We start from the raw sequence: 24,684 nt of genomic DNA, 5'->3' as shown, positions 1-24,684 counted from the left end.
ACGTAACACAGGGAGGGCTGAGTTGGGAGGTATTCGCTCTAAGCAAGCAGGGGGTGCTTGCTGCAGGATCGGTGCCCCTCTGCAGGTGGGTCTCTAGTCCCCTGGCAGCTCTCTGTTCCTTTCATCCTTTCCCAGAACGATAAACAGGAATTGTTCTTATACCTCATTGGGGCATTTCAGTTTCCCCATCTGCTTTAGCACTTTCCTCAGCCTTTCCCGCTCTTCCTGTTCACCCAGTCCAGCGATTTCCACGGGAAGAGGCTGGAAACAAGGAAGTAACAGAAGCAACAGAGTCAACCATTCACTCATGTGCTCTGTGCCCGGAGTGGCGTACCAAGTCTCTGCCTGTATAAACTCTTACCAGGTTGTCTCAAGGGCTGGATTTGCTATGGCTTTAACGCACGCACAGATGCCCTGGCCATTGAAAGCCTAATGTGGCCATGCCCTTACCATGTGTAAATCCATTTGCAGTCAGTTCATGAAAAAAACATCAGCAATTACAATAGAGCCCAGGAGACAGATTCACAGTGAAAAGGCAAGTTGGAAATGGGAAACTTAGGATGTGTATCAAACAGGGTTGCGTTTTGTCCCGGTCCCTCAAAAACACAAGACCAGATCTAGAAGGATAGCCTCTACATTGCCGGCTGCCAGGTTTTTGTGCACAGATGCGTTCGCATGCACAGCTCACACATGCAAACACCACTACACCGTGGCTAGTAGATAACTACTGAACTATTTCTTGCAAACAAGTACCCATTTCCCATGGTTTCTGCAAGCAGAGTTTAGCCGCTTAGAAAAACCTTGGCTTATTGAATATTCCACAATCTGGGACTTTTCGTATCTTTTCTGCTCACCCTGGATTTGCTGATTCCAGGGTGTCCATATTGCATATGTGTATATTCACTGCACGTGTGTGCTTAGGACTGGTGGTCTTTGCTCAGGAGAGGGTCACTACAGGGTAAGCAGGGCACGCTGCTGATGTGCATGTCGAGAGCGGTGTGTGGGAGGCTACAAGATCAGTGCTCTGAGCCCCCTGGTTCCATGAGCACTGAATTAGCCAGGCGAAAAAAAAATTACAATAATTACGGGAACTGCTGGTTTATTCGTCTTCTTCACCTGTGTCTTTCCAGAGAGCGAGACAAAGAGTGAGACGAGCAGATCAACAGCTCCAAGCACTCTTACCTTGTTGCCATGCTCTGCCATGGTGTGGTAATTCAGGCCAGCTTTGGACTTGAACTGCTTCTTGCAGTGCTGACATTTCAAGGCATCCTGCAGCTGAACAAATGAAATGAGGGTCACCCTGTGGGCAATGGTACTTCCACACGCTGCTGTCCTGGCTTAACCCAGCAGAGACTATTCCATGGAGCACCAGGCAATGGGACTTTGCAGGCTACTAAACAGCCAAGTCCTTAAATCGGACACTGGGATCCCAATCTCTGGCCTCAGCCTTCAGTCTGAGCATGCATGCTGAGCCTCTTTCTCTAAGGGGCTGATGCAGATGTCAAACTTGCATGCTCCAAACTGCAGACATGGGTTTCAGATATGGATTTCTGAGGTCAGGAGCACTTAGACCTGGGGTTTTAGTTCTGCCCGGCAGAGGGATATAAACCCATAATCTACTAGTCGCGGAGCAGATCTTGCAAGTATCAGTCACACGCTGGACTGAGATGTGCCCTGCAGGAGGGGACTGTCCTACACTGAAGAAGCACCGGCTGGCGTCACAGAGCTCTCCATGGCAGGGTGTTCCCCTCCGAACGTGACCTTGCTGTTTCACTTCTGCCTCTCTGCTCCACGCAACCTCTGAACGGATGCATGAAAAAAGCACAATTCTACTTTACAAAGTGATAAAGCCAAGACTGACTTCAGCTGAGGGAATATCCAGATGTACGGGCACAGGGGAGATGCGCTCAGTGCAGAGGACTGAGACACATGAAGTCTAGAGACAGAAAGTCGATGCATGTCCTACTGCACTCATTTGTTGCTTCAAGGGGAGCTTAGTCTAGCTGTACCTGCTGCCAGCCCAGCTGTTTTTTTCTTCTTAATTTTAGCTGGAAACTACCCTGCTAATAGGAGATGAACTGGATGTTCCAAAAACTCATCCTCTACTTAGTTACCTCTGGGGAAGTGAATAAAAAAAACCTCACAGCTACCCCCTGGGAGGCACTCTCTTGTTCCTGGCCTCTGCCTGGCTAACCTTGCTCCAGGAACTAAAGAACATCACCATAAAGACACGCATAAAGGCCTTTAATTTCAGCCGAGGCAGGCTTTCCCCAAGTGAGCGATGCTAAAAATGGCACATTTCTATCCGGCCCCCACAAGAGACGACCTGCTCGTTTCAGGTTCACCTGGAAGCTGCTGCCTCGTGACTCCTCTGAGTCCTGCTTCATCCTGCGCAGTTTTATCATTTCCCTGGCAGGGCCCGCAAAGGCTGGCATCGCTGCCTCATTGGAGTTGACTGGGATGACCTCTCATGCTGGGGGGGTGGGTGGTTTCCGGGGACAAGACCCTAGCCTTCCTTCCTGGCATGCAGCTGTAAGGCTGACTAAAGGCCCCTTGTGCTCCTTGCAATGCCCGGTTGCCATCCCAGACTCTCGGGGCTACTGGCAATCGACAGCAATCCTGATTTACAGCTGAGGAGCAGCTGGCCAGGACTGAGGCAGTACAAAGCTGGGGCTAGAATTTCCTTGGGGGAATTTTTCCTGGGATCAGAAACCACTTGCAAAATGATGCCGCAGCTCAGCCAGATTAGATCCTGCTCTGCACTGCCCCAAGGTGCCAGTATCCTTTAGCTTCCCTGATCAACGGGTCTGGATACCTTCTCTGCCTGTTCCCCTACAACAGACTGGCATTGCCACGCTCAAGGAGATTTGAACCCCATGAAGACTGGTGGGTCCCACAGCCCTTTGGCTTTCCCCGCTGGCCTACAATGGTGTTCAGAAAGCCTGCCATGTATTTAAGAGCCAACAGGCAAAAGCCTGGCTGTGCAGAAGTCAACGTGAGCATTGCAATGGGCTTTGATGGAGCCGGGTGTCACCCACTATCAGGCTAATGGTCTCCTGCTCCTCACAAAGGCTGATGCGAGGCAGAGGTGGCATTCATGGGAAATGAATGTGGAATCAAAGCTGAGACACATATTGCCACGGCAGGAGGCATCGATCCTATGTTGCTGTTCTAGGAGAGGTACTTTCTTTGTAGTACGCTGGGTGACTGATGAGGACATACGATGGATGGTGGTGCAGCAGGGAGACCATTTATCACTGGGCCATTACTGACCTACAGCTTACCGAAAGGCCTAAGGAATGTGCCTAGCCTGGGTGTTTCTCTCTGGGATGGGCCTGCATTCAAACACAAGGCAACCTGGCTTGATAGAAGCAGCTCACATGGTGAGATTATACACCCCTGGGTTGTGCAGGATGTGACAGATGGCCCTGTTGGGCTCCAAAACCAATTCATTTAGCAGCCGGGAAGAGGGGGAGAAGCCAGCTCCCTCCAAACCAGCAGAAAATATTCAGGCGTCCGCAGCCTGAGGTCGTCCAAGAGCACCGTTACGTTACTCCGGGTGTGCGCAAACCTGGCCCCCCTCACCGCAAAAGCAAACAACCACGACAGGCTCCTACTTTCTGACAGACGTCCATGTGCTTTTTGAGGCCCACGATGGTTTTCCTTGTTATGACGCCACAGGTGGGGCAGGCAACTTCTCCCTTCTCATTGATCTCCCGTTGCCACTGCTCCTCGGGGCTTACTGCAAGGGGAAGAAACAGAGAATGAGGGCCGAGAGCCTGGCCCTAGAGAGGCAGAGACCAGCCCTCCCAGAGCTCAGAGCCTGAAGAAAACATGGAGGGTTGGGAGGCATGGACAGAGGCAAAATCTCTCATGCAAAAAACCCCAAGTTTCAGGGCTGTTCTAAATTGTCCAAGGGACAATTCTCTCCAAGGGAAGGAGAGAATCGGTAGCTGCTTCACCATCAGGGAAGAGAGCACTACATGAGCCCTTCTTTCTCCCCCATGAGGTCTGCTGAGGACTTTTCCCCCTTGCTTGATCTAACCATCCACAGCTCATCAGAGATGCCTGTCCACAAGCAGAGCCCAGAGCTGCTCTGAAGGGTTTAAATACTTCTGTGTTTCAACCATGCAACAAGCAGAGAACATCTGCAGGTGGGGATGGTCCCACCCTCCCCCACCCCCTTGCTGCTACATGTGTCAGGGGGTTTTAAGCCTCCCTCGGGGACACTGAGTGTTGGCTGCAGCCTAGGGTGGGGATGGAGACTGGGCTGTGCCAATGCTCCTGCTGGGACTTAAAGCCGGAGGTTCCTGGCCAGCGGGCTTGCCCCCACACTTAGGATCACTGATTACCATATTCTGGAGTCACAGAGGAATTTTACCTCATGGTCAGATTGGGATGGATTTGGGGGGCGGGGGGGGAGTGTTGCCTTCCTCTGTAGCAGGGGGCATGGCCCCCTGCCTAGGATCTCTTGAGCATATATTAATAACCTTTTGCAGCAGCAGGATGTTGGCTGCAGTGGTCCGCCTTTTACTTATGGCGGGTTGGGGCGTGATGTCTTGAGTTGTCAGGGCTGCCGGTAGTTTTGCTAAGAGGTTAGAGCATGGATTTATATAGGATGGTTTCGATAGGGCTGATCCTGCCTCGGGCAGGGGGTTGGACTAGATGTTGCCTCCCTTCCAGCCCCACTTATCTACGATTTCATGCCTCCTCACTTCTTGCTCAGGCCACCATCTCTCTGACTTCAGCAAGGGCCTTTCCAGTGGAAAGACGGGCCTCTGTCTGACCCAGTTTCCATGCAGCGGGGAATCCTCGCACGCCTGGGCTTGGCACATTTCCCATGGGCCTGACCTGTTGGAAAGTGCGGAGCCGCCTCCTTTTTCCCGCCTCCTGGAGGTTTCTTTTTCAGCTCATCCATGCTGCTGCTGCCCTCCAGCTTCTTGGCTCGATGTGCTTTTGCTTTGTCCTCGGCTTTTATGAGGCCTGAAGAGGGAGAGGGCGCTTTTAAAACACAGGAGGATGAACTTGGAGCGGTGCCCAGTTTACAACAGCGGGACTGGAGAGAAGCTGTTGGAGAGAAAGTAATCTGAGCAAGCATCATTTCCTGGGCAAAAGCCCTGTCACCCACAGGCACAAGCACCCCAGAAGCTGACGGTAGGGCGTGCCACTTCAGGGCAAGGCTTTGAGTCAGCAAGGAGGAGCTCTTGATCATGACGGGGGAAGGCTGGGGAGTGGGAAGCATCTTCCTGGAGCCCAAACAAACTTGAACGAGGATGCAGCTTGAGAAGCATCAGGTATTGGAGCGATGTTTCCTCCAAGAACCCAAGCCAAGGGCAGCCTGCCGTTCTGGGCTGTGCTATCCAGGGAGCCCCCAGCCCTTTCTGGTCCCAGGCACTGGTGCTATGAGATGGCGGGACTGGGAGAGGGCGAGTGCCAGACACAGATCCCACTTTGCTCTGGGTGGAAAAGGGATCAGCAGGCAGCAACCTGCTTGCACACACGGGCAGAGGGAAAGGGGTGCAGTTCACCTTCCTCCCTGGTCATGCTTGTATTCTCCCCCCCTCATCTGGTTCACTGCTCAGATCACTCCGAGAGTGGCTTTTCTCTGCTCTCCCATCACTGAAGCTCTGTGGGGGAGGCTTTTAGGTCCAAATCCCCCAAGGAAAGGGAGCCGGATGAGATCATGCTCCATGCATGGCAGGGGGCCAAAGGCTCGAAGGCATGGCCCCAGTGTCGTCACAAGAAAAGCAGCAGCACCATGGGATGCCCCTCGATTGGGAGCATGCAGAAACCACCCCAGTGCATGCAGTTAGCAGGCTGACCTGCCAGCCCAGAAACAGGAGGTGCTGGAATAAATACGCAGCAGGGGCAGACACGAGGGCAGCAAGATCTGTTGGCACCGAGGTCCAACTGGTACTCATAAGTTTTGCCAGCGGAGCTATATCAGCATCCCCTTGTTGGTGTGGCTAAGCAAGCAAAACGCGCAGTTGGAAACAGCTGTGTTGACAGGAAAGGGCTTCTCCCAGCTGGGCTGACAGCATTCAGGGAGGCCCCATGGGACATCTCTGATGCAACTATAGCAGCAACAGCTCTGAAACGCAGACAAGCCAAAAAGCACGCTCTGGTCCGGGATCTTAGGCTGGAGAGGCACGAGCATTTTTTGTGCAAGAATTTGCAGGGTATTTTTGCACGAGACCTGCTGGGAGAACTCCATCTAGGAACAGCGCATGTGCGATGGGAAATGTGTGTTTGCGAGCACAAGGCCTGAAATACTCTTTAATCTCCGGGCCTGATGATTTGTAAACCAGACTTTTTTGTTCCACTGGTGACCTGACAACTACCTGCTGGCACCTGAAGAAGGCAGCTCGAGGGGGCTTGAGAATCTGGGGGTGGAGTTAGGAACAGAGAGGCAGCCACACGAGCCCACACTTCGGGCCTGGCCCACTGCCCCACACTGGCATGTTGAGTCAGAGGGGATTATCCCAGCCCAGGCAGCAGTTGAGATCTTATCATGAGATCAACTCATAAAAATGCCTCTCAGGGCAGCTCCCTGGGGAAGGAACGAATCATGCATACCCGGGTTCGCAGGAGCTGGGGCACAGGGCTGGGGAGGAGGTGCCACTGTTACCTTTCAGTCCAAACGTCCCTGAGATGGACGGTTGCTCCCCGGTAAATTTCTTAGGGGTTTTCTGTTTCCTTCCTGACTCGAGAGAGAGAAACAGAGACAGAAATTTGGTCAAATAACTATATTGCAAGAGCGCAGTGAAGCACATGCAGAGTGCGGAGCCTGTGGCAGGAAGTGGGCAGGAAGGGACTGGCCTCCCCGCTCCCCTCTGAATGCGTCTACCCTCCTGGGATGAAGCGGCAATGGAAGGGCATCCCCTCAGCTGCTCTGCTTCAGGGCACTTTACCCCCCACAAAATAGCAGCTGGGGTGGGGAAGTCTGCTCGGTTCTGCTCTTTGAGCCCTCCAGAATGATTTTTCTGGGGTTCAGTGAGGTTATTGTCCATTGACGCTGGACTAATGGAGACGAGACATTTGCTCTGCACCTGTGCACGACCCCCCCATCTCTGGGTGCATGAAGCTAAGTAGCCCTGGGCTCTACTCTTACTGTGCTTCATCCTCTCGGGGTCCTCCTCCTGGAGGGCTGCCTGACCTCCCTGCTGCTTGGGGTCCTTGCAGCTCGAAGACTTGCCCGTCGGGGTGGCTGCAGCCACCGCTTCCGCCGCCACGATCTGGAACTCCTTGCTCCCGCGGCCCGCCACCAAGCACTCGCCGTTTTCAGGGGGCTCCCGGGCAGCCGCCTTCTCCATCTTTGCCTGTTTGGGATGGATGGTTGGGGAATCTGAGCTCTCAGCAGGTCTAGGGCAAAGCATAGAGGGCTCGTTGAAAGTGGAGTCCACAAACCAATATTTCCGACGCCTTTGCCAACCCAGCAGGAAGGGAACTGGGGGCATCTCCCTTTCTCTCTCCTCAGCCTTCCCCTAAAACTACGGCCCAGAAGCTACACCACGCGGCCGGTACCTTTTTTTGCCACTGCTCTTGCTGAGAGACTTCTGCACTTTGTTTTCAGCTTTGCAGGCCGGGACTGGCCGATCCAAGTGGTTCCATAGCCGGTGCTTCTCCAACTGGGTTTTGGACGTGAAGGCAGCTTCACAGTAGGGGCAAGAGTAGGTCAGCTTCTCCGAGATGGCACCCTGCAAGGCAGCAGGGAGTCACACGTGCATAGACATGGGAAGGGGAAGATTCAAACATGCAAGTTTGGAGCAAAATGGATCTCCTGGGTAGGTGGGAGGGGGCTGGACAATATACTTCTGGGATCTCTGCAGTAGGGCACATTCTGGAGCTGCCCCGCACCCATCCCCTTGGATATAGGGCTGGGAGCTGTCAGTGCAAAGACTGTGCCTAGTGAACATGGCAGGCAGGGGCTAATAAATCCGACACCCCCCTTTCAATGCAGGTGGATTCCACGCTTTTAAACAGCCTCTCTGCTTCCTGCCAGCCACCCCTGCCAGGAGCCAGTAAAGCTTCGTCAAATTTGAGCATTTAGGGTTCAAATTAAATAGAAGCCACCTAATGACTCTTTTCTATGATGTCTACGATAGAACAGCCCATTGGGTGCCTGCCAGGGGAACAATGCGTGAGCTCAGAGGGAAAAGGGGCCTTTCGAGGTGTTAAAACAGTCCAGGGCATGGGTCGCGCCTGCCTGCTTGTTTGCAAAGTGCCTGGTGCAACCTGGGCATGGCTGCAGCACAAACCATCATGAGCTCAATTGCCATCCACCTGCTGTAACGAAGTACTTTCAGCACCACGTGCATCTACAGTAGCATCCTGATCCCCTCAGGGTAACATCTATTATACGTCTCCCAGCACATGGTCTGCGCCCTCCTCCCCTCTCTGCCCCCTGTCCCTGGGTGTTCAAAGATTATGCTGCTCTCTCATCAGAGGTGAGATCGTCTATTCCAGAAGGGCCAGTTTTTTGTGGACCGGATGCCTGCACTCGTGTACATACAGATGGGGCCACTTAGATGAAGGGGGCTGCCAAAACCCCCCAGCTTTTCTGGATATGGGAAATTCTACTGAAATGAGACATTTTTTTCTGTTTCTCAAACTATTGGTATTTTTCCCACAGCAGCTCCAATCATGTTTCTACTGCAGGAGCTTTGGGTTTTATGGTTTAAAAAGTCCACATCATTTAAGATTTCTGGACCTGTGGCTCTCTCCATCCATTGCTAAGCTGCTGAGGGGAAAGAAAAGACAACGGGATTCATATAAGGATGGGAGAAAAAGAGTCCTGGACAATGTCTTTGGTTCCCTCTAGATGAGCTGCAGAAAGCAGTGGTGAAACGCCACTGATAAGTTGGTTGTAAAACAACCAGGGCACTCCATGATTTTTCTGTGCATCTCCAGGTAGTTTCCAAGAAGGTGCTGATATTCGCAGGATCCAGATGGCTTTGTGTTGACAGGGGGAAAAGGGTCCAGGGTAGATCAAGTGTGGCTCCCCCATGCTAACACTGGCTTGCACTTGGTCATCTGCAGCTTGGTTTATGGAGTCAAGGTCCAGCCCTGACAAAACTACAGCCCAAGCAGCTGCACTGAGCTAGCAGCGTGACCCTGCGTCTCCAGCGGGGCAAAGATCAAGTCCGGGTCTGGCATGTGTTCACTATGCTTGACCTAACTGGGACCCCTTTCCCTTGTCCTGACAAGGACTCAGCCACTCCTCCATGCTCTTCCTGACATCAGCCCAAAAGTAAAAGCCAGCCAGTTACAGAGCTTCAGTGAATAGAAAATCACTGGTATTCAAAAGTGCTGGGGCCATTACCATCAGGCTGAGAGGGAAAGCCCTCTGGAGAAGTCCCCTCTGACAGCTGGCTGAGCCTGCAGTTATAGGGAGAGATGCTGGTGGCCGGGCCAGGGGATGTGGCAATGACCTAGCTCCTTGTGCAGCTTTCTCTTCAGGCAGTGGCACTGGAGAGAGATGGGAATTCAAGACAGGGCTGGAGGCAAGTTAGCGACTCTAGGGGAAGGTGCCCAAAATGACCCAGGACACTTGTGCAATATGGCAGTTGCATTGATATCATCCACCCACAAGGGTCTGTGAGAAGGGAAAGGGGGCCCGGCAAAGCAGAAGGATCAGCAAAATCAAACACAAACCTCTGTCCTTCTTACCCCTTGGCAGCGCTGGTAGTGGTACTTGAGGCCATAGATGCTGGGGAACTCCAGCCAGCAGCCTGAATTGGGGCACTTCACCCTGGAGTGGGCCTTGAACTCATCCTTCCACTGGTTCATCAGGGTCAGCTGGGAAGAGGGGACAAGGCAGATGCAGCTGAATGGGTGCCTTGGAGCCCGTCAGTCCCTGATTCCACCCCCCGCAGCTTGGTACTAGGGCTCAGCTCGGTGCCTTGGCCATGCTGAAAGGCACGATGATGGAGTTGTATCTTGCCTCTCAGTCCTCCGGGGAATTTCCCTCACTGCAAATGAAGAGCTTTCTGGCCTGGCTGGTGGCATAAATCACCCCGCAAGTCAGCTCCGTGATTTAACTGCCCCACATTTCATCTCGCCAGTAAATTGCCTAGCACCCTCCTCCGGTGACAAATGGCTCTGAGTGCTGTCCGTGCCGCGGTGCTGAAATCAAACCGTTCCATTTCCCCTGGGGAGAAATCACTGCTGCCCCAGGCAGCCTCCCGGGCATGAAACCGAATCTGGCGGCGAGCAGTCTGGTAGGGCAACGTTGATGGGCACAATACACTGAGATCCCACCTTCACGGCATGACAGTTCAGAGGCAGCTGAACAAGAGCTAGGAAAGCGCCCAGCGCTTGTTTTGGTAATCATCCCCTCAAGGGCCTCTCCCACTGGCCACTCAATCCACTCGTTGTCCACAGTCTCAATCATTAACTCCATTTCCTGTCCTGGCACTGATCAGTCCTCACCCAGCAATCCCCCTGGTGATGGAGCCCATAGCCAGACCCAACATCATCCCCATAAATAAATAAAGCTTCTATTCCACCTGTCAGCACCACCCCCACAAGCATATACAGACACACACACACACACACACACACACACAATATATATATGTTTATATACACACATATACATATATTCACACACATATATAAACACACACACACACACACATACACACATATACATACATGCATACATATAAACACATATACATTGCACCCGGTTTTCCAAAGGGCATGGACCCAAACAGCTACAGAAGCAAATGTAGAGCCCTGCTCACCTGTGCAATGGGGGTGCTAGAGCATCCCTGGGTCCTGAGCTTGAGGGTGCCCTGCATGTCTAGGGGCATGCAGGGCCACTCAGCCCTGAGCAGGGGTCATCTCACTGCACCAATAGCTCACCCATGGGATGTGGTGCCTGTCTGAGGGGAGGCGAGTTGCTTTAAGTGGACTCAATCACTGCAACGCCCTCATTTCTGGGGCACATGCACAGACACAGCCCTGCCGTTCTCACAGCAGCTGAGCGGACTCAACTGGCACAAGAGCTCCCACAACAGCTCCTGGGGTGTATGTGTAGGCGTGCACTTTAATAGGTGCTTTGCAGAGAGCTGGATGGGTAAGGGAGAGGGGAGGGAACAACTCCCAGTGTGAGGGGCCTGGGGGTGCTTACTGGGATGTCTTTGAGCGCCTGGTTCTCTGCCTTGGGCCGCCCTTTCTTCCTGCCTTCTGTCTTGTCACTGGTTGCGTTTCCTGCAAAAAACCACAGAAGATATGACCCCGCTCCCCAGGATCCAGTCTCACACTTGGATTTAGAGTGCCTCACCCATTACCAGTCCTGTCCCAGCTCCTCTTCCTGACAGGCCTGTTGCTGTCCCCCACACCCAGAACCTTTCCAGAGGAACAGGTGAGGTCTCCTCCTCCTCCTTTCTCGTGTTGGAGGATTCTGGCTTAGCCAGTATGCTAGAGATAAGATGGGTTCCCCAAAGGCAGGTGTCAAGGCAGACAGCCCTGCTGATGCCCATCTCTGCAGGCCGTGCTCAGTTTGCAAAAAAAAAAAACACTGCTGGGTTCAGCAGAAGCATTTATTTACTGGGAGGGGGGAGGCAAGCAGGCCACGATTGTGTCTGTCTTGCCTGGCTCTAATGCTGGCTACCAGTTCCCCATGCTGGACGAGACAGAGCTGTTGTCCCTGATGTGCCCAGGAGATTCCCAGGTGCTTCTGCTCTCCAAGTGCATGCTGACATAGCAATGTGCAGCCCGGGGCCTTGCATTCATACTGCAGGAACCGTTAACTGCCCAAGGTCTTGGGCATGGATGCGCCATAAAACACGTCCTTTCCTGTGCCCTCTCACTATCCCAACAGGCCTCCATGGCTTAGCTTTCAGGTCAGCATATGTGTTACAAATGTCATTTGGTGTCACTGAAGGCAGCTGTTGGGTGCAAGCACAGCTGTCTGCAAGAAGGCAGGGGCAGCTGGCAGAGGAGAAACAGAGCAAAAGTCCATTTCTTCCTTGTGTCAAAGGACTTTCTTGCTACTGGATTGTGCTGCTTCCTTCTTTGCCATTCCTGCAGCCTCCTTCTTACTCCCCAAAGGTGCTGCCAGCATTAAAAAAATAGGAGTTGTGTTCCCTTGAATCTTAAATATCGCACAGCAATAATAATATACATGGAGGGCATCTCCCTCCTGATGCTCAAATCTCTCAGGGTCACATGCTGCTCACAAGCAGGAGGTTGTGAAGAGGTATCTTGGTTTTCTCAATGGAGCTACAATCCCCCTGTAATGACATGGCTCGAGGATCCAAGAGAAATGCCCACCAGCATGCAACCCCAGGGTCTTAGCTGAGCCTAGGCTATGACACTGAGTGAATGGAGGGTGCTCAGCCCCTCTGACTATCAGGATTTATCAAGTTGGGCACCCCCAAAGAGACGCCTGCAGCAGCAAAGAGCTGTAGGCATCATGTGCCAAGTTGTTTAACAAGAGGAAATCAGGGGATAGAAGAAGCCAATCATTAGCATTTTCTGCCACGAAATTAGATCTTCTCGGCCGTGTTGCTGCACCCAGCAAAATCTCGCACCTCTGCCGGAGGGAATTTGAAAGACACTTGGGGCATATATCACAACCTGCCGTGTTTCACACAGGTGGGAATCTACCTTTCCAAGGCCCTGCCTGCAAACGTCCTATGGGCGGCTGCTTGTAGCAAGAAACGATGGCAGTGATGCACGCAAACCCCGCACCGGAGCACGAGACCCATGTCACGTACAAAGCCACGTGAGCCTTATTTTGATGGAAGGAAGATTTTGTGAGGAGCAGCAACCTCTTTGTATTACCCCCGGAGAGCGATATTAGATGGTCTTCCGCCTTCCTCATTGTGATAGAGGTAATACTTGGGAGTCAATTTAGCCCCAGAGCAGCTTGAAAAGCTGTGCACTGGAAATGCTTAGTACGGTGAAGTGTCATACCTGGATTTAATTCAAGGGATGGAAAAGGCAGGTTCTTCTGTTAAATGTTCTGCCCAAAGGGGAAGCAGAGTCACTCGCGGAAAGATGGGAAAGGACCAGAAGAAGGAGACACTAAGATGCAACCAAGGAAATCCCATGCTATCAGCTGACGTGTCCAGATCCAGCCAGTGCAAGAGTCCGGCTGTGAAGCCAGCTTGAGGGCTCTTGGCACGACCGTCACCATTTCTATGAAGAGCTCCCTACACAAACTCTGGCCTGGATGAGCTAAATCTGCAGTGCTCTGCCTGGCGCCCCAGCTAGCTTGGGGCAACGCAGCATCCAGCAGACAAGACGGCTTATTGTTTAACTTCTAGTGCCCTGAAATCTTGCCAGCCGGCTTGCTCTGCTTTGATAGATAGCCATGAAAGGGTCCTTCTGTGATGTTCAAGCTACTAGAGACACCACGGGCCTGTGAGGTTGTATGCTCCATGCGGCTTGTAGTACAGGATGCAGCTGTAACCCCGTGGAATATATAAAAGGGCGGCTGCAAAGGGAGCAATTTGCCTTACAAAGCTGCATCTCTGACCCCCTCTCAGGCAACCCCGCTGCTCCAGCAGATGCCCACAGCTGCAGCACTGTGATCAGAAGCCAGCTGGCAGGGCCTCAGGGACCAGAGGCTGTTCAACAAGGCTCATTCCCAACCGCAGACGTGCTGATCGAGTGCAGTGGGAAGATGTCCCGGCACATGCTTGCCCATCAGAAATAAAGAGCAGCTTGGCTTTGTGAGACACCAGAGCCTACCCTGGCTGCTAAAACAAACTAGGTTGTTTCCTTTCCATACCTGGTAGAGTTCCCACAAAAGTTCTCTACTTCTCAGCTCTCTGGTTGGTGTCCTGCCTTTCTTCATTGCCTTTAAGGTGCCCTGGAGCCATTTTCCTCGCTTTTCTATTCACCGTGACACCAAGAAACAAGTCTCCCTTGTTCACATGACTCCAGGGGCTGGGGCTTTTGGAGGAAACACCACCCAATATTGCGAGACTTGCAACAAACTGGCCAGTCAGCCATGCTGCAGACCCCCGATGCTTCTTCCTACCCAGGGAGGACAAGCCGTGCATGAGACAGCTGCTCTCTCTCTCAAACACCCTGCCCATACTGCAAAGCATTTCAGACCGAGCAACCCTATTTTCCTAGAGAGCGGCCTATGCAAAGGGGCTAAATCCAATCCCTCCATAGTTATTTACCAGGGAGGCTGATGCTGCAGTCCTGCTTGATCTGGCGTGGGGAAGCACCGGGCTCTTACACGCCTGCAGAGCATGACCCCAGCTCCGAGAAGAGACAGCGCGTTGCAAAGTCTATGCAACAGCAGGTAAGAGTCAGGCCACTTTCCTTTTCATGGAGGCGAGGCACAACAATACTTTAGGCAGCTTTGACAAGGCATCCAAAGCTTCTCATGGTCCAAAGCAGAAGTGCCCTCCCTTTTCAATGGAGCCCACAACCTCCAGCCCAGACCTGGCTCTCTGGAAGTGCTGTATCCCAGCAAAGTCACTGCTGGAGAAGACGTTCTCCCTGGCCCTGCAGCGAGCTGGAGATCACACCTGGAAAGCTATAACACCCCACAGACCTCTCCCACCACCTGGAATAATTAAATGTTTTCGCTCCATCACGTTCATTTAGTCCAGGAAGCGAAGGGACTCAAAGAGGAGATTTTTACTGGAAAAACTTTGATAAGATCTAATACAGCACAGAAAAGACCAAAAAAAAAGTATCCTGTGGACAGATTTAGTTCATTCCACTCAGCTCCAACTAACATTATGCTGGAAGCAATTATATTTTCATAATGAATTATTTTCTACCTCGCTGCAGCTTGAGTGCTGGTGCAACAGGGCTGCACCTTTGAGTGTCTCTGACACTTTCTCGGAGGGAAGGGAGGGAGGCCAGCCTGTGTTGTGGCGCTTCTCCTCCTCTATCCCACAGGTCCTTTTCATCTCAGCATAACTCTGCGAGAGAAATGAATCCAGTCCCTTTTCCATTTCCCCCATTAAACATCCCTCACTGGGGGTCTCGGGCACTGCCGGTGCCTCCCATGCAACCAACCCCTCTTGGCTCAGAAGGCAGCACCTCCCAGACCCAAAGCTCCAGCTCACTTGAGCGCTGAGAAATGAAACCCCAACCCCAATCCTTACCCAGCTTGGAGAGCTCGCTGCTCGGATTGATCCTCATCTCTGTCCTGCTGCTGTCTTTGCTGGTGCTGGTTTTGCTAGACTTCTTTCCGCCTTTGTAGGAATAGGAATCTGCCATCTCTGTAGCAAGCAGAGAACACGCGATAAGACGCATGCGGCAGAGAAAGCGTCTGCTGAAATTGAGAAGGGCTTCTAGGGTAGTAGGCAAAAAAAAAAAAAAAAAAATAGAAACCATTAAACAGGACTAAGCGTTCTCCTTGAAGGAAGCAGGAAGTATTGCTAAGTATTTGTTACATGGCTGAGTGCTGCTACAGACATGGTTGAGATGCCGCTTTCGTGATAAGACCCTCATGCTTATACGTACAAGAGTAAAGACTTCATTAAAAACAACAGGCTGGATCCATCTGAAGAAATAACAACCAAATGGCTTTTCCCATTCTCTTATTTCTCTGCTTTCATTAAAAGAAACCAAAAAAGGGGGGAAAAAAGCGAGTTTTAATGAACAGATCAAGTGATAAATTTGCAATTTTCACTGGTAATGGGGAACTGTTATAAACCGAGAGTCGTTAATGTTATCTCAGTTCTCCATATTAATAATTCAGTTTGGTTCCCTGACAAATAATGAGCATCAGAAACGATCCGGAAGGGCCCAATCTCGCTCCCAAACTGCCATCGAGTCCAACAGCGGCCGGATTCGTTCTTGGAACAGCCGGTTGTTGCAGTTCTGGTCCGAGTCGGTTCTGAGCACTTGCAAACATGCTGCAGAAACACTGATGAAACGAACGGTGGGAGGGACGCTCGGTGATCACGAATGGTATGAGTATAAGGACGTGGGTTGCTGTCTGCATGGCAAGCACAAAAGCAATGACACACCGGAGCGATGAGCTCTAGAAGCTCCTCTTGCTTTTACTACGGTTGAGCAGTCTCGTTGTGTGCGTAACACTTCCTAAGTGGGCTGAATCCCCGGTGATGGAAGGTGGCACGTGACAGACAGAGCAGGCCCACTGTGGACTGTAAAGGCCGATTCCACAAATTTGGGCAACTCCACCCTTGGTGTGATTCACCTGAAGTCCTCAGGGCTGGGAATGCAGTCTGCACCATCGGCCCTCAACTTGGACTCGGGTACGTGGTTTGGGCTGAGCTGAGAAGTCTGAACTGCGGTCCCACACCACGCTACGTGGGGGTTTCAGGTGAACATGCTGCAAACCACCCCCCGCTGAGAGGAGTGCACTTCCAGGCATGTGGGGTTGCACGGCGGTTGCACCACCACATTCAGAGGTGGCTCCTTCTCTTCCTCTCTCCCTTTGCCATTAGACAGAACCCTGGCAGAGACTAGGCATTTTGCACATCCTTCCATGGAACAAGATCTGAATGCTTCGTAGACACTGACCCATGGCCTTGGCAGGCTGGCACATCCATCCTGCAGGAACACGGTGCTTCAGTGACTTACCTGACAACATCTGGCGAGTTGGTGCCAGTCTGGGATGCAGAATCCCATGTTCCAGCCCTGTACATCCTGCAGCCTGCAAGGACACAGGAACGCGCTGCCAACTTTCACTTTTTAGGGGTGTTAAAAGAACTTAATGATATGCAAGAAGTGAACAAGAACAGCAGAAATGGAGGCAGCCTGGAGACCCCAGTGCCATGGCACATCTCCCGGCCTCTGCTCCGAAATAAAGAATACGCATTGTGCAACTAGCCTCCCAACTCACTCTGCGCCTCTGTACATTACATAGGGACAATGAAGGACATGTCTCCAGCACAGCATGTTTTGAAAGACTGGGTGCTAGTTAACACGACTAGACTCCAGAACCAGGACGGTGCTAGACGTCCCAACATCGGGCACTACCTGTCACCCAGTTTTGTCCCAGTTCCATTTCCTCTCCTGGTGCCAGTCCTTGCCTGGGTTATGACCCCACCGGGGCAGTTTTCTGAAGAGGACCAGAGGCTCCCTTATCTTGCACCCCTGAAATCAATGGGAATTTCCCCACTGGCTTCAGCAGAGACAGATGACGACCAGCAGTGTTGGGCTTTGACACGCTGGTGGGATAAGGGCAGTGGGCAGAGCCCGACCTGGCTGGCTCTGCAGCAAACCACATTTTACAGCGTGGCTTGGAGGCTGTTCATTGCCCCCTGAGCCTGCCTAGCCACATCCTCGCTCGTCTCCAAGCCCTGATGCACAAAGCTACTTCCTCGGAGCTGAAGCAGGGGAAGGGTGTTGTTGTTCACCCCCTCCTCTCTGACAGCAACCATCTCCTTTTAGCAGAGGTGTTGCAATTCCCACCTTCCGCAAACCGTCCCCACTCCTCAGACCCCATGGCTTTATCAGCACCCAGCCATTTCCTCTCTCAGCCCTCGGCAGCAACCTGCATGGACGGGGCAGGCTCTCCCTTTTGGGCCTGCAGTTTTTGCACACTGCCTAGCCGGGGGGGCACATGACTGCAACGATTCCTTCCGGCCTGAAGGTCTACAGCTCCCTGCTAGCTCACGTGCAACTTGGGAAGTGCACCCTTTTGCTCGAGCAGTGTGTTGAGGCATGGCGAGATCACTGTCATTCTGCTCTGTGCCAAACCACTTCACTCTCAAAGCCATGGATTTGACTCAACACCCAAGCCTCCAGCAACGTTGCTTCTTCTGCTTCCATCTGCCCGAAACCCAGTCAAAAAGAACTGGAAAAAGCCCACCCCTGCTCATTTAGCAAGCCCCTCTCTGGAGGGTGGGCTGTTGGACAAGCTGCAAAGCATTTAAGAGCCTGGATATCTGATCCTACAAGGTATCCAGGCATCAACTCATGCATGCTTTTGATGTCCAGGGCATCGCTCCTCACACGGGGACACGTGGAATTGGAAGAAGCTGAGAGTCCTTAATGGGACTCTCTGTGGCCAAGGACAGTGCGTTTGGGCTTGAAAGCTAGCCACACTGGGGACACCGGGTAATGCTCCGAGACTCTCCCATTTGCAATTTTGGTACTGAAAGATTAGTCATCTTCCCAGACACCAGGGTTAGTCATCCTCTGATCGAGTGAGACATCCCAGCCTCATCTCCGCTTTCTCAGGTGCCTGGAGCTGAGCAGGGGCACCGCGACTTTAACCAGCTTAGCTTCTTGGTGTGCTTCTTTGAGCTTTATCTATGAATTACTATGATCTGATCCCAGCGGCAGGTGGAAGAAGCCCTGGTGTGCAAGGCACCGTACAAATATATAGCATCAGACAGCCCTCACCCCACTAGCTTAGATCTTCCAGGCTAGGAGACAAGAAGGAGAAAGGGCAGGGCATGATTGTGTACAAGTCTCCCATCAAACAATTATTTATCGAGTTATCCCTATCATTTTCTATGACTCTATGAGGGTGGGAAGGGACCTCAGGAGGTCACATCTAGTCCAACCCTCTGCTCAAAGAAGGACCAGCCCCAACTACATCATCCCAGCACCCGAATGGGTTTGGATCCACAGACGGTGCCCAGACATCCTGCCTGGGATCTGTTTGGCTTGCTCACTTTGAGCAGTGTTGAGTCCCTTTGTCTGTGCACCCAGCCCCCCTGGCGTCATGCCTGGACCCTCGCTGAGCAAGCATAATCCCAAGAGCCCCAAACCTAGATCCAACGCTATCAATACACTCCCTTTCCTCCAACATTTCTTACTCTGTGCTGCACCCCTTTGGGGCCAGCCTAGATGACCTCACGAGATCCCTTGCAGCCCTACTTTCCTATATCCCTTGAACACACCTCGCAGTGAATTCATCCTTAGAAAGCAAATGCAAAAGAGGGCGTAAACCAAGATGAAGAAGAAAATCAGGGTTGGGTTTTTTTTGTTGATGTGAGAGAATACTGAAGGAAACCACTAGTATTCGCTTGCTGCAACTTCATACCCAACCTGGGATATTGCTTACATAGATCTGCTTTGGAATTTAATTTCCTTGGCTACATATGCACACGCAGACGGGGAGACAGACAGAATAGCACGGCACCGAAATAAAGACTTAATGCAAGAAAACCTGACATGGCTGGTCTCAGCCATGAACACAAGACAGTGTAACAATGCAAAGCACTTCCCAGAGCAGTACAGTTCAGGTGTGCTACTGAATACTGATGCGGTGTTTTAATTAGATGTGTACTACACCAGTGGATCTCAAGCTATAGTCCTCAGACCCCTGTGGGGGGTCCGCAGGCTATGTCTAAGGGGTCTGGAAAAGGTGACTACGATTAAGCAAAAGTAGGTGAATATGTACGCTGACAAATCAGAGGGGTCTGGTACCTCCATTAGAAATTTTTTGGGGGTCCGCAAATGAAAAAAAGGTCAAAAACAACTGTGCTAGACTGTAAAACCTCGGTGTTGACTGCAGAAATGTGCATGCTTAGATAATTTAGAATTAAGAGCCTATTATTCACTTGACAGACTGCAATGCTTCCCTTGCAACTGGTGTGGTCCAGTGGTTAGAACGGGGGCCTGGGAGTCAGGGCTTCCCCGGCTGTCACGGATGCGCTGCATGAACATGGCTTGCTGTATGACACGCTGGGGAAGCTTCACGTGACAGGGGCTAAGCAAGGCTCAAGAAGGAGGAGAGAGGAGCTGGGCTGAGCACAGAAGCAGGATGAACCCCACTCTTACTCTATACATGTTTCAAGAATGTGACCCCACATGGCAAAAATCCCAGGAAGGACTCTCCATAGATTAGCTCCAGACAGGCTAAAGCTGCAATGAAATGGCCTGACCGCAGGCTGGGGATGTATGTCCCAGGCCCAGGAAGAAGCAGGTCACTCCAAAAACATGAAGCAGTCTACAAAACCCCTGATACACGACCAAGTCCCACAGTAAAACCAGGCCTAAGACACTGCTATGCTTACCTGAACTCCTAATTAGATGACAAATTACAGCAGAGGAGCTTTGGGCCAGGAGATATCCTGGCACCTGGAAAAACTTCACATCCAAAAGCTATGCTGCATGTCTTCAATTAAAAACGACCCCAAACACCGAACAATCACGGCTCCTTCCATTCAATGCACCCCCTCACAGTCAACCTTCCCCTGCAGCTCTGTAACTCTTGCAGAGATTTTATTTCCTCCCCAGCTGCTTCTTTAAAAACTTTGCCCTTCTCTTTAATTTAGGTTAAAAACCCAGCAAGTATACCATTTACGCAGGGCAAAAAATCTCCTCCCAATCCCACCGTGGCTTTTAGTGTGCTCACCCCAGAGCAAGAGAGCAGAAACCAGCCTGGCGTATTCAAACGTCTTCCTTTTATTTCCCGGCGCACACTAGATCAAGACGATTGATGACTTCCAACCTCTCTCCTCTGCTTCCTTAAGGTTGGGTTGAAAGCCAGTTTCAATTTAAAATGGCAAAAAAGATCCACCCCCCCGCCCAGCAGCCCCTAAATACAGTCGTGCTGGGACATGGTATATTAATGACACCCGAGATCAATTCAGGTGTTCCCACAAGGCACAGAAAAGCAGGTCAGGCCTGTGATTAAGTGATACCCCACTGGTCTGCTCCAGGGGAGCCTGAATTCAAGCATCTGGTCCCAGCCCGCCGGGAGCAGCAGGCAGAACCGGCGCATTTTAACCGATTAATCCTTGAACTTGCCCCCCTCTGCCCTTTGGCCAATGCAAGGACCAGGTAAGTCGATACGAGGTAAGCCCCCAAAACCCGAGTCCAACGAGGAGTTATTACAACACAGAAGCCAAACGTGGGAGCAAGGAGGGAGACACATGAGACAACACAACCTACACACACACTTCAAATTTGTTCTCACGGAAAAATGCCTGGCCTCGATGCTCTCGGTTGACAGCATGAAGGGGGATATGGAGAACAGGCCGCGCTGTCATGCAGTCACTTCGGGGTCAAGTTCATCTTGGGATAAGCTGGCATGAGCCCCATCGATGTGCAATGTATTCTACAGAGGCAAAGCTAATATCGCAGTTACTTAATTGTTCTGGGCAATGTCTCCCCTGCATCGTAAGCAGACCTACCACTGGAAGTCGCAAGGCTTCTTGGCCAGCTTCCTGGGTCCTGATGGCCAAGACCCAGAGATTGGTATTCCAAGGAAGCAGTCAGGAAGCTGGTGAGCGGGTCCTTAAAAATCTCCATCAGACAAGACGCATCAGAGGGAAAACAACTGTGCAGAAAAGCCCCTGCTCACCGCTAAATGCCCCAGGTCAAGTTAATAAAGTTGCACCCGCTTATATCCAAGTTTGGTCCCTTCAGTCTCAGCCCATGGATGCCATCAACCACTAACTGCTGGGATCTAAGAGTCCCCAGTACATCTGTAGGACTGGAAAGAGGGAGGAAAAAAAAGCGGCCTGCGGGTCCTTAATATGGTCCTCTCCCCCTGCCCTCCCCGGGTAAAGTGCCAACCACATCATTAAGAACATGCCTAATGTAGAACAGGCTGAGACCTAGGCAATTTCCTTCACTTAGGATGAATAATTCATGAGCTACTGCAAATGTTCCTCGTGTTGCTCCGTGCCAAAAAGAGCCCCGAACTGCAGAACGTGCGAGCCGATGGCAGGAGGGTGCAGGCCGGGCACACACGGACAGAGGGACGCAGCCGAGACGACCCGGGGGAGCCTCTGGATTTACCTGGCTCTTGAAAGCGCCAGAGGCCTGACTTTCACTCGGAGCACCGCGTTTCTTCTGGCCCAGGGCAAGGCTCACAGGCCTGGGCCCATGTCATTCCTGTTTCTCAGTCCTTTCCACCCATCTCCTGCAAAATCACGCGCCGATCTGCCGTTCGGTAACTTTTTTAGAGCCTCACCTCTCTCTGCGAGCCGCGCACCCCTCCGTTTTCTGCAAAACACCGTGCCTGAGGGACTCGTTTCCTTCCTTCTTCGGCAGCACCGCTGCAAACGCGCCCACCAAGAAGCCCCGCTGGCTTCGGACGGGCTGGAAGTTTCTCCATGCGTCCTCGTGAGCTGGTCAAGCAGGGACCGAGTGTGTCCTCGAGCGGGTGGGAAACCTGCCTAGGTTCCTTCACGGAGGGCATCTGTGGGTGCGTGGGGAGCCCGGGGGGCTTTCACGTTTCTGCTCTAGCAACTCTTGCCGCCCCCCCGCAGCCACGAAGCAACGGCAGAGCGCGCGCGGGCACCCAGAGGTGACGAGCGGCGATAACCCCAGGGCATGCGCAGCCCTGGCCGGCACGCGGCGAACGGCTCGCGACGAAGTCCCTTCCCTGCCCAGAGGGCACAGGCCGGCCGGCCCTGTCCCCACCCCGACCCCCCGGTGACAGCCTGGGTCTAGCGAGGTGGAGCTGCCACGGCCTGTCACTGCCTCCAGCCCGGAGGGCTCGCCTGCCCCGCGCTGGAAACACCCAGCACCGCACACGGGAGCTCCCGGCCCGGGCCCACCTGGAGCCCCCCACCCGGCCCGGCCCGGCCCCACCTGAACGCATCTTCCTCCCCTGCCACCCCCCTGCGTGTCCCCCGCCCCGCCCCCCCCCCGCCCACCGCGGCCCCGCCTGAGGGCACCCTACCTGCCCCGGGCCCGCCGGCCGCACCCACCTGCCCCTGCCCCCGCCCCGCCCCGCCCGTGCCGCGGGGAGCGGGGCCGGGAGGGGGCAAAAAGCAGTGAAGCAAAATGGCGACTTTTCGATGCAGCGGCAGGAGAGGGAGCGGCGGCGGCGTCGGCGGGAGGCCGGGCGGGCGGCGGCGGCGGCGGCCGGTCCTTACCTCAGTGCTGGGGCTGCCGGCCGGGCCGGGCCGGGCCGGGCCGCGCGGGCGGGCGGGCATGCACCGCCCCGCACCCGCACCGCACCGCACCGCACCGCACCCGCACCGCACACACGCAGCGCCGCCCCCCCGGCTCCGCCGCCTCTGCCAGTTTTGCAGCCGGGGAAAGAAGAGGTTGGGAAAAAGCAACTTGCAACTCTCGCGTTATTCCTTCGCCGCCGCCGCCGCCGGCCCGGGCCCGGGGCCGCCCGCGCCCCGCGGACACCCCCGGCGGGGCTGGGCCGCAGCCTCCCGCCACCTCACAAACCTCCTCCCCGGAGCCTGTGACCCTCGCCCCGGGGTGAGCAGTTGTCCGCCCAGGCCTCGGCTGCCCGGTGCTGAGGGGGCCGCTCCTGCGGGCATCGCCACATCCCCCCGAGTCCCGCGTCCCGCGTCCGGCGGGGAGAGGAGCGCCCCGGCTCCGGCGGCCGGCCGGCGGGGCCCAGCTGCTTGCCGAGGGCGAAGCCGCGGTGCCGGGGGCGCTGGGTCAGCGGCCCCTCGACGGGCAGGGGGTCGACAGACCTGGCATGCTCGCTTTCCCGGTGCCCGGTGCAGAGCCGAGCCGGGGCTGGAAATGGCAGCAGGTTTGCAGCCCGGCCAGGGCCCGGCTCCTCATCTATGCCAGCAAGTCGCCATGAGGGAGCCCTTGGAAGCCCAAAGGGTGGCAGGTGGATCTCCCTTGGGGTACCTTTATTACGGCCCCTCTCTCTCCCGTGGTTTGGACTATCTTCATTTCTGCGGACGTTCAGGGACATCACAATGCCTTCCCGTGTGAGGGCACAGGGTGCTAGTGTCGGCTCTTCCAGATAGGGGACCTGAGGCCCCGGGAAGCGCGACCGCTCGCAGGGCTTAGGTGGGTAAAACCAGGCATGGGCGTTCCCCAACCCAAGGTGAGGTAGAAGGACTTGGGAGCCCCCATTCTGCATTCCACTCATTCCCCTTTCTTCCCATCTCAACTTGCAAGCAGCCAGTACAAGGCGCACGACCCGAATGTAGCTCACTGTGATGCAAAAAGCCTTGGGAATAATAATAATTAAAAATCTCTGAAGAGTTTCCTGCATGGTTCACGGGCCTGACAGGGCTGTTCAGGATCAGCGTCCAGCAGAGGGGCACAGATTAGTGCAGCTTCTCTGCGCTGGAGGCCGGCACCCTGCGGCACGCGGAGGAGAGGCTTGCTCTTATTCCTGCTTTAACAGCAACATAGGGAATCATCCACAGCAGTCGGAAGATGCACCTGGTACCCCCGAGGGCACATGCAGCTATGTGCCAGAACTCAGAGCCCCCAAAATCATCCTTGGCCTCAAGTCCAAGGCAGACGGATCTAGCCCGTGGCCTGGAAGAGCAGGGCATCTGCCGGCAAGCTAAGCCAAGAGCAGCGTTGCTAACTTAGCGAGTGCAGAAACTGGAGGTAGGAGTGAGGCCTTGTGAACAAGGTAATAAAGCAGAACCTCTCATAAACCCAGCCCACACGCGATGAGAAGCGGCAGGTGCATCTTGCACTGCATGAATGGGAGCCAGGTTTCCGGCAGGCGATAGCGTCCCTGCCACGTAACGGCATCTGCTTGGCTGGAGCTAGCAGAGACCTTGGGAAGGTCTGAACTGACGTGCCAGCCGGCTTTGTGGGCTACTAGAAATGCATCTAATGTTGTCTGTCCAGGGTGGGGCTTTCACCCCTTGATCCATACTAGGGTGTCCCAGCCATTGAGGTCCTGCCATGCCACGAGGATGCCCTGAGGCATGCCAGGACCCAGCCAACATCTCTGGATCCAGCAACATCCAGCTGCTTTCTTCCTCCCCTCAGAGGCTCCCACATTTTTCAGTGAAATGGGTCAGTTGCTTCAGGCACTCCTTTCCCTGCTCCGACCTCTGAAATGGCACAACCAGTGCTTCTCCTTCAGAG

General features: G+C 53.6%; 1 protein-coding gene across 12 annotated transcripts in view; it reads right to left on the bottom strand.

The window, feature by feature from the left end:
• The window catches only part of ZNF512B (zinc finger protein 512B), a 48,848-nt gene extending 25,510 nt beyond the window's left edge, over positions 1-23,338 (bottom strand). For 2 of the 12 annotated variants that reach the window (XM_090020584.1, XM_090020583.1), the window contains exons 1-10: positions 15,090-15,228; positions 11,138-11,217; positions 9,655-9,798; positions 7,525-7,697; positions 7,112-7,362; positions 6,629-6,700; positions 4,852-5,067; positions 3,618-3,742; positions 1,183-1,275; positions 163-261 (exon numbers count right to left, since the gene is read on the bottom strand). In XM_090020584.1, the coding sequence (XP_089876710.1) occupies positions 163-261; positions 1,183-1,275; positions 3,618-3,742; positions 4,852-5,067; positions 6,629-6,700; positions 7,112-7,362; positions 7,525-7,697; positions 9,655-9,798; positions 11,138-11,217; positions 15,090-15,204 (1,368 nt within the window). In that variant the 5' untranslated portion in view covers positions 15,205-15,228. Of the gene's footprint in view, positions 1-162; positions 262-1,182; positions 1,276-3,617; positions 3,743-4,851; positions 5,068-6,628; positions 6,701-7,111; positions 7,363-7,524; positions 7,698-9,654; positions 9,799-11,137; positions 11,218-14,147; positions 14,259-15,089; positions 15,229-21,835; positions 22,064-22,549; positions 22,709-22,745 lie in introns of those variants that run through there. The other 10 variants (XM_090020588.1, XM_090020586.1, XM_090020587.1 and 7 more) reach the window with 10 other exon arrangements.
• Between the last annotated feature and the right edge of the window lie 1,346 nt (positions 23,339-24,684).

This window comes from Crocodylus siamensis, chromosome 10 (genome assembly GCF_052110815.1).
Source record: "Crocodylus siamensis isolate JL-2025a chromosome 10, ASM5211081v1, whole genome shotgun sequence".
Classification (NCBI taxonomy): Eukaryota; Metazoa; Chordata; order Crocodylia; family Crocodylidae; genus Crocodylus; species Crocodylus siamensis.
The sequence above is the reverse complement of the archived record's forward strand: the minus strand, read 5'-3'. Positions and strand labels throughout refer to the sequence as shown.